This window comes from Citrus clementina, unplaced genomic scaffold, assembly GCF_000493195.1.
Source record: "Citrus clementina cultivar Clemenules unplaced genomic scaffold, Citrus_clementina_v1.0 scaffold_3, whole genome shotgun sequence".
Lineage (NCBI taxonomy): Eukaryota > Viridiplantae > Streptophyta > Magnoliopsida > Sapindales > Rutaceae > Citrus > Citrus x clementina.
Window position 1 is genome coordinate 32,911,084 of NW_006262339.1, and position 11,134 is coordinate 32,922,217.

At 35.1% G+C, this 11,134-nt stretch overlaps 2 protein-coding genes and 1 long non-coding RNA gene across 3 annotated transcripts in view; 2 read left to right on the forward strand and 1 right to left on the reverse strand.

The window, feature by feature from the left end:
• Window positions 1–415: 415 nt before the first annotated feature.
• Window positions 416–6,498, forward strand: LOC18046311 (polynucleotide 3'-phosphatase ZDP). The gene is made up of 12 exons (XM_006442426.2): window positions 416–897; window positions 1,369–1,428; window positions 1,592–1,630; window positions 1,714–1,779; window positions 1,943–2,014; window positions 2,182–2,238; window positions 2,686–2,762; window positions 3,187–3,268; window positions 3,419–3,535; window positions 4,795–4,916; window positions 5,158–5,227; window positions 6,215–6,498. Exons 1-12 carry the CDS (start codon window positions 520–522, stop codon window positions 6,260–6,262), a joined length of 1,188 nt encoding a protein of 395 aa, XP_006442489.2. The 5' UTR covers window positions 416–519; the 3' UTR covers window positions 6,263–6,498.
• A 1,139-nt stretch (window positions 6,499–7,637) lies between these two features.
• LOC112100283 lies at window positions 7,638–9,595 on the forward strand. Its single transcript, XR_002906614.1, has 2 exons — window positions 7,638–7,812; window positions 8,634–9,595. It is a non-coding gene; the product is annotated as an uncharacterized LOC112100283 (long non-coding RNA).
• A 179-nt stretch (window positions 9,596–9,774) lies between these two features.
• The window catches only part of LOC18046312, a 2,339-nt gene continuing 979 nt past the window's right edge, over window positions 9,775–11,134 (reverse strand). The window contains 2 exon segments of the mRNA XM_024187400.1: window positions 9,775–10,718; window positions 10,720–11,132. Coding sequence (XP_024043168.1) covers window positions 10,110–10,718; window positions 10,720–11,132 — 1,022 coding nt within the window. The 3' untranslated portion in view covers window positions 9,775–10,109.

Below are 11,134 nucleotides of genomic sequence, written 5' to 3' on the forward strand. Positions count from 1 at the left end.
AGCAAAGAAGATGAAGATTACCGATCAATGACAGTTTTTACCATCCTCCTTTGACATTTTGGTGATATTTAGAAAACAATGATTAAAAGAAAAAAATAATAATTATTTTTATTTCTATTTTTCAATTTTGACAAATTTTAATTTTTTTTTCCTTCTTAGATTTTAACTTTTTATGTGAAGAAAAATGGATGAATTATACAATAATACTACAAAATTGTTGTAAATGTGGTGAATTTATTATTTGTTCCCCCCTAGAAAGTTAATAATAATATCATTTCTTTTCATATCTTATAAATTCCATCTTTTAGCTCTTTGAATAAATGAATAAAAAAATTATTAATAATATATTATTATTATTATTAAGGTATTTGTATAATGTTGTTTTATATTTTTTATTTATAAGAGTAAAAATGAGTGTATGGTGAACCGGTGGACCGGTACCCGAAGACATGGCGGGAAAGATTACCCAGAAAACTATTTTCTCGACTCACGTCTCGTATCGTCTCGTCTCGTCTCTTAATGCTAAACCTATCTACTTTCCGTGCAATCCTCGGTAACGCTATCGTTCCCCAACAGTTAATCCCTCGTTTCCACGGCCGGTGCCAGAGAGCACAAAAACACTTGCACAGTATCTACTTCCAAATAAAACAAGCGCCGTCGTCTGCGCCGCCGCCGCCGCAAATGCCACCCAAAGTCGTCGCCGAGTACGCGAAATCGAATAGGTCGTCATGCAAAAAGTGCTCCAAGACTATTGCGGCCAATGCTTTGAGATTAGGTTCCGTCACCAGAGACTCGCGTGGGTTTGACATGACGAAATGGCACCACGTGGATTGCTTTCCGATTGTTTCCGAGCCCATTGATTCCGCTGATTCCATCCAAGGATTTTCTTCGCTTCAGGTGTTCTTCCGTTCTTTTTTTACTTTATGACCTTAGGTTTGGGGTCTAGGGTTTTATGTACATAATGGGATTTTTTTTTAAACAATTCCTCGTATTTTTATTTATTTATTTATTTGCATAAAAATGTCACATTTAAGAATATTATGTCACTTGAGCAGTTGAGTGCATGAATTTGAATTGAGGTATGTTTTAGGGTTTTTGTGTGTTTGCTGAGAAACTTGGCGAAAATTAAAAAATGTGGTAACACATGGAAAGGAAGTGGAGCCAAAGCTTTCCTTTAAGTTTAATTTATTAGGTCTTGTTTTTTGCTTGATAAGGTGTTGGATATAGCAAAATTCTGAAATAATTACTTGCCTTCTTCTTATTTATTTATTTTGGGCGTGTTTTCTTTACTCTGTTATTCTCATAGAATATGCAATGTGCAGCATCTTTTGAAGAACTGATTACTTTTTCTGGTTTATTAATAATCAGAGTGCTGATCAAGAAGCTCTGAAGACATTGGTTACCAAATGCCAGACCTTTCTGGAGGAGGTAGGAGTTGATTTTTGCCATATTTTGCAATTTTTTGTTTGGTAAATAAAGTCAATAGTTCTCAGTAGTAAGGAAAGTAACGAGGAACTTCTTTTTCCTAGCAATTAAATTAGTAGCTTGTCGTTGTTTTTGTCTACATAAGCAGTTTGTGGGAACTTTGCAGGCTTTTGATGGAAGTGAAGGAAATTCGAAGGGGTTGGTGGTAAATGTCCTGGGTTGTCTGATTCTTAATTACATGATTGTTATTTATCTTTCTCTTATGTGTTAAATTGTCTGCATAATTAGGTTCAGAAAACAGACGAAGATGAAGAAGAGGTTGAACTGGAGAGTACAAATTCAAAGAAAAGAAAGGTAGGTAGATTCTCTCGCCCCAGGGTTGTTGGTGGTTGATGAAATTTATGAGTGTATTTTCATTGTTTTCTGGTTATTAACAGAAAGGTTTTAGCAACAAATTTAAGAATTCGACTCCATACATTCTTGGCATCTATTTTCTTTTGCATGTAATTGCTTGAAGTTATCAGCCCCTGGTGAGGAAGCTCATCTAGAGATAGCATTTTCAGTCTCTGACATCAAGGACAAGTATAAGGTCTGGTAATTCTGCTTCTAACTATATTTTTTAGACTAATTTTGCCTTAGAAATTTGCTTTTGCCCTAGCTAATCGCTTTATCTTTTTGTTTTCCTCACGTCCGAACAAAGATGTATACATATTCATCTTCTTCTTCTTATTATTTTTCTTCTTTTCCCCCATTCAGAATGCTACGCTGTTACCAAATTGGAAGGCATTCCAAACAGTCATATTTCTTGAGCGGGTGAGATTCTGGTCTTATTAATGAATGGAACTGATTCACTGTCTTTTCTTGTACATTGGATGTTGACCATAATGGATTATAGTGAAATATTCATTATTATTTGTTGGTAAGGATTTCTTAGTGATAAGTGTTGTCAAGAATTTCATGTTCGCTAAGTGGGTAGTATTATTTATCATTGTCTCTGCTGTGTGGATTTTAGTCATTAGAGTAATCTTGTCTTATTCTTTCTTTTGTGGGTTGTTATAACTCTGATTACATTATTGCTGCATATCTGCTTTCTGAACAGTTGCACAATGCATACATGTCTGTACATATGTACTCATGTACCTTATTGGACTTGCATTGATAACCTGTTGTTGGTCTGGAGGACTTCACATGGTTTATCTTTTAACATTATCATAGAGCGCTTGTGTGATTACACATTCTTATGCACTTTGATGTTTTTAGGCTGATGGTCTACATGATTCAAAGAAAATTGCTGCATTTGATTTTGATGGATGTCTTGTGAAAACAAATGTGAAAAGGTATAATCATATTCTCCTTTTAGGCATTTGTTATTGACATATCTATACTAAAAACCTAGGAAGGGTATTTTTCTGACAAAGGTCTTTTAGACAAAAATGACTAATGAAATGTATTTATTTCATGATTTCCATTACTCTTAAAGCTCTATAATAATTACTAGGTTCATTGCTTTGCCAAAGGTTGTACCCTCTCTCTTTCTTACTTATGCAGACCTATCCACACCCACAAAATGCCATTTTGTAAAACTGCGTTTTGGAAGCTTTGTTTGAAATAGAGACATCTCTTCCAGCTGTTGGATGACATTTGTTATAGTTATGTTGGGAAGAAACTTTTTAGCATTATGGAGCTATTAGCTTAGCTCATTTGTATAGCATCATTTTGAGGGGTCTGATTAATAGCTTAAGTATACAAATTTGATTCCAGAGTAGGCGCAGATGCTTGGTCCCTTATGTATCCTTCAGTACCAGACAAGCTGCAGAGCTTGTATAATGATGGCTACAAGCTAGTATGTGTCTTTTTCCATTGTTCTCCCCCAAAAGCTTTCTGATTATATTTGTATTTACGTACAGCAATGATTAGAGTGCTAGTACAACTACTTTTTCTGATCAGTTTTGTTGATTAAAGGTTGTAAAACTTTTGTATGTGTAACAATTAGGTAATTTTCACCAACGAAGCCAACATTGAACGCTGGAAGAACAAAAGACAGATAGCTGTGGACTCAAAACTGGGACGTCTCAACAATTTCATCAAGTGTGTGAAGGTCCCCATACAGGTTGTTTAACCAGTTTATTTAAATGATACACGTATGTAATTTTATTTATGTGGGATTTAATGGTTAAGAGTTGGTGTTTGGACTATACAATTCAGCATATGAACTTGAATTCTAAATTTGAGATGCAAATTATATATGTTTAATTTTTTTTTTTTTGTTAATATTGATTTTCCAAATTTAGAAGTATTATTAAGTTAGAGTCTTAGCATGCCAATTTAACAACTTAGGCTTTCTTGAAATATCCTTAAAATATCACAAACAATCCCCGCTTTAAAATTATTTGAGTGCTGAACTTGTTCTCTATTCAGAATTGCTTGAAGGTCCCCATACAGGTTGTTTAACCAGTTTATTTAAATGATACACGTATGTAATTTTATTTATGTGGGATTTAATGGTTAAGAGTTGGTGTTTGGACTATACAATTCAGCATATGAACTTGAATTCTAAATTTGAGATGCAAATTATATATGTTTAATTTTTTTTTTTTTGTTAATATTGATTTTCCAAATTTAGAAGTATTATTAAGTTAGAGTCTTAGCATGCCAATTTAACAACTTAGGCTTTCTTGAAATATCCTTAAAATATCACAAACAATCCCCGCTTTAAAATTATTTGAGTGCTGAACTTGTTCTCTATTCAGAATTGCCCTACTATCCTTAAAATATCACAAACAATCCCCGCTTTAAAATTATTTGGGTGCTGAACTTGTTCTCTATTCAGAATTGCCCTACCATGATAGTGCTTCATGGATTGGTTGGTTTTCTTGCACTTTGCAATCGATTTATGCATAATTTTCTTGATCATGATGACCTTCTATAATCAACTTGAAAGATAGTGTTAATTGGATTGCCCTCCACGTGTCCTGTTACATAGTTCTGGAGTTTATATGATTCTAAATAAGTTACAAAACTGGCAAATGATTGGTCAGTTAGTGTTCTCGTATGTGAAAATCTTGAGCTGCTGTACCTTTTAAGAGTCCAAATGTGTTGCTTGATTTCAGATAGTATTTGTTCCATTCTGTGGCCAGATTAAAGTAGGTGCTTTAAACCAATTTGTTCCACCTCTTGAACTGTGATGTGTTACACAATTGCAATCATAAATGGAATTAGGAAAAACATGTAGCTCATTGTTTTTTAACCTAATTATTTTAAGAATAACCTCTATCATTTCTTAAGTATGTAACAAAATTAATCTCTTTATTGCAATTGAAAATGATTGGGATGCATTTAAGGAGTGGACTTCCAAATTTATTTATGCAGGTTTTTGTTGCATGCGGGATAGCAAGTGGTAAAGCTGAAGATCCCTTCCGCAAGCCCAAACCTGGGATGTGGCAAATTATGGAGAAATATTTCAACTCTGGCATTTCTATCGATATGGATCAGTTATTCTCCTCTTCTTTCACTTAGGCTTTATTGTTCTCCTAATATTTCTCACCTATAGTCTTCACATAGAAACATTATCTATAAGCAGTCATGTCTATCCTATTATCCATTTTGGTAAAATTTGCATCCTGTTACTAATAATCATCACTATTTTTTAAAATAAAGTTTTAATTTAATTTAATTTATGGTAAGATTTGAATTAAGAATCTTCTTTAACTGACTTTTGTCTGCATCGTGTAGATCATTTTATGTTGGTGATGCTGCTGGGAGAAAAAATGATCATAGTGATGCTGATATTCAGTTTGCAAAGGTATTGTCAAAGTTGTATGTTGTTATTGTCAAAGTTATATGTCATTGTATTGACTTTATGCAGAAGTTATCTTTGATTCACTTATTGACTTTTGCTAATTTGTTGACATATTGATTTGATTTATACTTGGTAATGATTATCTAATTTTCTTGGTCAATCTGCTGAATCTTCAGCATGGATATGCTGAAGTGTGTTCATTCATTCTTCTTTCAAATGAAAGAAAAAAATTGTGTTTATAACTTTTTGAAATTGCACCATGTTTTCATAATATCATTTTGCGGAACCTCATGGGAGGCATCTCTTTTGGTGGGTCATGATGATAAGTGTCAGGTTTGGATCTTGCTTAAAGGAGAGTGGCGGTCTTTAGAAACTTAGTCGAGTGTGGATGAAATCAGAATTATACATAATTAGAATTGTATATATTAGGATCTATAGTATTAAAGAAAAGTTTTAAAGAAAAGTTTTTATGTGCGGATGAAATCAGAATTATACATTTCATTAAAGAAAAGCTTGATGGAAACATTATCAAGCTTGAATATGTGCCTACATCTCAGCAACTGGCTGATATCCTCACAAAAGGACTCTCAGAACAGACTCATGAGTTTCTTGAAGGCAAGCTTGGTCTCATCAACAACTATAGCCAAGCTTGAGGGGGAGTGTGGATGAAATCAGAATTATACATAATTAGAATTGTATATATTAGGATCTATATTATTTAGCAAGATTTGTTTCCTTAGAATTAGATTTCTAGCTGCTATAGCTCTGATTTTGTGGGATTTGATTTAGTCCCCTGTAATCTATTTAAAGAGGAGTAATTCTCATCAATAAAACATATAGAAATTATTCATTCTAATCTGTGTATTTAACAAAGAGAACCAGCATCGCCTTGTTACCATATGGTGCATTAACAATTAATTAGATTGGGTTTAATTGGTTTAGTTCCACCTTCTTCAGTCCATTGACTAATCTAATTTCTCTTGTTTGCAGGCGGTTGGGTTGAAATTTTATGTCCCTGAGGAATACTTTGGCTCTTGAACAATTTCGGATCAGGACTCTAATGCAACAGATGAATTTTGCTTTTCATTAACCGCAATTAGTCCTGATTTGCAGTATCTTGTATGCAATGGTCCGGACGGGTGATGGTTGTGATTTGAAGTTGCCATTATACTTGAATGGATAGAGCCTACACAAGTTTAGCCTTCTGTGTCTGTCGCTTACACATCACATAAGTAGGCTAATGAAACAAAGTTAATCTCACGGTAATCTGCATCTTTTGCTAGTAACTACGGTATGAGCATTGTGGTTTCTGACCAGTCGATTGGCTTTTTGATAGTAATTTCGAATTTTAGCTCATTTTCTGCAGGTGTTAAGAGTTGGAGAGCCTTTTGAAACTTTGATATGTATGTATGTATACATACGTATATATGCATACATACATACTAATATAACAAGGACCTGAGAAGATGTTGATTGTGAATGAGATGATATATATATTAGTGAATTTGGATTTTTTTATCAATTTCATATTGATCAACAATAAATATCTATCTCTTAATTAGATAATAAAATAAGATTTCTCTTAACGGCAGCAAGTGATTGAGTTCAAGTACCGACAGAATCAGAAGCAGCCCTTGTTTCAAAGAGAGGAGGATGGGTGTGTGTATACATACACACACACAACACACACATACTACAACAATTTGTGTAATAAAAATTCTCACTCGATCACTGAATTTGTGTCATAATTTTAGACAATCATGAGTGTTATCTTAGTTCACAATATATCCTTAAGCTACTGATATTACAGGGAAGAAAGGAGAGGAAGACAGAGCTCTACAGTCTATAAATATAAAATTTGGGCAGTTTGGATTACCCCCCTGAAGTTTGTTGTTGTTTTCAGTTTGAAATGATTGTTGATCTACTGATACTTTGCTCCCTTTCAGGGTAACCCTTCGTTAGTCATCCCCATTATTTGTCCCTTCACCATTGGCATTGATTGTGTAGGGTAATTATGGTAATTTCTCAATTTGAAAAACATTTTTATCGATGCTGCCTGCTGCACGACGTATGATGTCAGTGTCATAAGTACCCCCCCCCCCCCCCCCCCCCCCCCCCCCCCACCAAAAAAAAAAACTTGTAAGGAATGGAATCATCAATATTGATGTTGTGAAACAACAGCTGTTCAACTTCAAAAAATGCAACGGCTGGCAGGAGATAAACCCTAAGCAACAACAGGCCCCGCCAGTCAAGCTCCAACTTTCATCCATGAGAAGAGTTTCCACTACGTGACAAATGTTATATAACATTTTGTTTTTGCTTTGACTTTGATGATAATGCTTAGTTGAAACTTAGTTAAGACTTTTCTATCACGTCATCCTATTAACATGATAAAACCGTTCAATTTTAAGTCAGCAATGGTAATGTAGCAGGACTGGTACATTTATATTTTCCTCTACTATTTATACTTTCAAAAGCGATGAGCAATCATCATCTATTATTCAATTTCCTTCTAGCAATACTGTCACTACTCTCACCATTCATTGGTTTTTCCTTCTCTGCCTCCCCCGGCCCCACGTCCTCTATCTGTAAGCTTCCCTCTCTCTTTTTTACAGATAACGTGTGTGATGTTAGTTTTTCATTTGTGCAATATTTGAGTTGACAAATTGCCACTTTTGGTTGATGTTTATGTGCTGATCACGATTAATTTTAGTCTTGAACTGATTCAATATGTATATTATATACACTTCCCTTTTCTTTCCATTTTTTTTAGCAGAAAATCTTTTGGATCAGAAATCATCAGGTTTTTAATGAAAAAGGAACAAGAAAAAAAATTTCTCTTTCACTTCAATTTCTGTAATTTTAACTTGTGGCATCTAAGTTGAGTGGGGTGGAACATTCTTTTTGAATCAATCGCCTCTAATTACCCTGAAACTGTCATCAGTGGCATTTTAGTCCTCTGCCTCTCAACTGCCTACTGCTACTAATTTGAGGAATGTAAAATTAAATAATAATAAATAAAAAAAGAAAGAAAATTACCGATGCCACAAAATTTCTGCTTTTAGACAAATGAATGCTCATGTCAGTGGTTCTTCGATTTATCTACTGGTGAACCATTTTTTAATTTTTTTTTCCCGGGTCTACAACTGTTTGGCTTCAATGGTTTCAGAATCCCTTGAAATTTTTCTCAACCTTTTTCATTGGCTTTTGTTGAATTATATGAGATTCTCAAGCTAAATTCCCAGATATGGCCAAACTTTCCATTGACTAATGACAAGATATAATCACCTATTCATTAACACATTCCACGTTTTAGTATGTTAATAATTTAAAAGTTCTCATTTTCATTTTAGAACACTGCCCGGACCCTTCTCCTCTATTTAACGCTGGCATAACCTCTTAATTGCAGGTGTCTCTATTTTGATTTTTGAAGTCTCCATACCTGATAGTTCATGTGTTTGCAGCTCTGGTTATGATATTTTTACCATTTTCCTTGAATTGAGACAAATTCAGACTTAGTACCACTGCCCTGTACCTCAGAAACATGTGTTCCAGACTTTTTACTTACAAGACACGTATATGATCTTGCTTGCAGGCAGTGGCATCTACAATAAATACAGTTGGAGATGCCCTTTACAAGGTTTTTTGTGCGTCATCTGATCCATCAAGAAATGAAATGAGACAAGCATGTTTCGACTACTTGAGTTTTGGAGGTGTTTTTACAAATGGACCAATAGCTCTGCTATCAGGTCTAAACCCTCATCCTTTGAGCTTGGTGGTCCATTTCTTTGCTGCGGCAGTCTTTGGAGTTGGTTGCTTATTACTTCCATTTCCTTTGCCTAAACGCATGTTGATTGGAGCTAGATTGAATTCAGTATCTTTGGTGCTCGAAACTTCAATTTATACTTTGCCTGGCCTCAATGATTTCTATCATTTTGTCAATTACGATGATTACAGCTTTTTTCTTTCTAATGATATCTTGTTTCTTACATTTTCCGGGGTGCATCAAGCACTATTTTCCCCGTTATAAAGGCTGAAGGAGTTAGAGAGATGTTCTTCCTTGCAAATGTGCCAACACATTACAGAGCTCCTCCTGCTAAATGACAGAATCCAGAATTTCATAGAATGCGGTTGTGTGTGGGCGTTATTGACATCATGACAAGTTAAACTTCTAGGAGTGGCGTCTTTTTGAAGATTAAACATGAGATCTGGTTTCAGTTAGGTAGAGACATATGTGACACATCATCCATTTTGTATTTGAATTCTGGAATAGGCTTCCAGAATTCAGACAAAAGTTTTCTATTTGCAGGGTTATTTATTATTTGTTCATTTTCCATTTGCAGTTAAATTAAATATTCTTTGTTTGATCTAGCTATTAGCCATGGACTTACAATGTGATTTTTTTATCTTGGTGGATGTGTATTACCGTGAAGAATTCCTTACAGATACTTGAAAGCTTAATGCTGAAATATTGTGTGTTTGACCAAAATTAGAACTTGATTTCTTCTCGGGAAAAAAAAAATGAACTTGATTTGAGTAAGCAAGGCATTTAAAGTTATGGTCATTCAAGAAACAGAGAAGATGATCATGGGAACCTTACATGAGAGGAAAAAAGAAAAGCAAAACAAGAAAAAGAATGCAGAAAAAAATCCCTCATATCATTCCAGATGATGCCGAAAAATCTTGATAGATCTACACTTTGGCTACTCTCTCAACCTCCAAACGGAACTTTCTGCCAACATAAAATATCCAAAATTTTGTATAAACATGGACAAGCAGTGTATATTGATTTGACATTCAGTGGAATTCATAAATGCTTGATCATTTGCTGGCTGATTATTGTTACTTTTACATAGACAAAATCCCTCAGCATAAGTCCCATGCATCATTCTTTTACACCAATATCTCCATCCAAAATAGCATGCCTCGTCAAAACAATTTCCTTCACAAGGTTCCTGTAAGTAAAAGGCCTAACTGCTGATCGCAGAAACAACTCTGGAGGAATTTTGCTCTTCTTCATCCTCTTCCTCCATGGCCCAAACCCAGCAATCTTCCATTCTTCAGGGGTCACTTTGGCTCTTTTACCCCGCAAGGCAGTTTCATCTCCATCTTCTGCAACATTTTTCTTCTCCTTTGATTTCATCAACTCCAACTGCTTCTTATAAAACACAGTAGATGTTTCCACACTTCGTTTTGCAAGCATTTCCATTCTTTCAGAATTACTCGTTGCCTTCTTAAACTCCTCCTCCCAGAGCTTCTTATCCTCTTCTGGATCAAATTCCTCTTCATCATCATCATCATAATCTTGATCTCCTGATTCATCACCTCCACGCTCATCCATGTCCATAACCACATCATCATTCTCATCAACGAACTCACCATCATCGCTACCATCACTATCATCCTCAATCCAATCAGTAAATTCATTCTCACCATTACTACCAAGGTCATCATCATCATCATCATCATCATCCGGGGCATCACAACCCAGCTCCTCTTTCCTCCAACTTAGCCTTCCACTCTTTCGTATATGGATGCAACAGCTGCACAGGATGATTTAACAGCAAAAACTCTAAACACTTGGACTTCTTCTCCTCACTCAACTTCTCATACGCATTCACTACATCGTCCACGAAAGCCTTAGGACTCACCCTCGCAATCTTACACAACCCACCAAAATAAGTACAAATCTCCACACTCCCATCATCATCATTCCTCAACTCAAACAAAAAACTCCCCTCTGTTTTCGGATCAAGAAATGGCAATATCGCCTTAAAAAAATTATCTTGAGGCTCAAACCTACACTGATAAACCGGCCTCTTAACATAAATAATATCCGGCCTCATCCAAGCCGCACACTGTGTTATCGAAGACCTAGCTTTATTCCCTAACCTACCCATCAAATCCACT

What these genes read in the sequence shown, in the direction of transcription:
- LOC18046311 (XM_006442426.2), top strand. Translation starts at nt 520, where the DNA reads ATGCTAAACCTATCTACTTTCCGTGCAATCCTCGGTAACGCTATCGTT. An exon ending in ACATCAAGGACAAGTATAAG is followed by an intron (nt 2,015 to 2,181) that starts GTCTGGTAATTC and finishes TCCCCCATTCAG; the next exon opens with AATGCTACGCTGTTACCAAA. An exon ending in GTGTGAAGGTCCCCATACAG is followed by an intron (nt 3,536 to 4,794) that starts GTTGTTTAACCA and finishes TTATTTATGCAG; the next exon opens with GTTTTTGTTGCATGCGGGAT.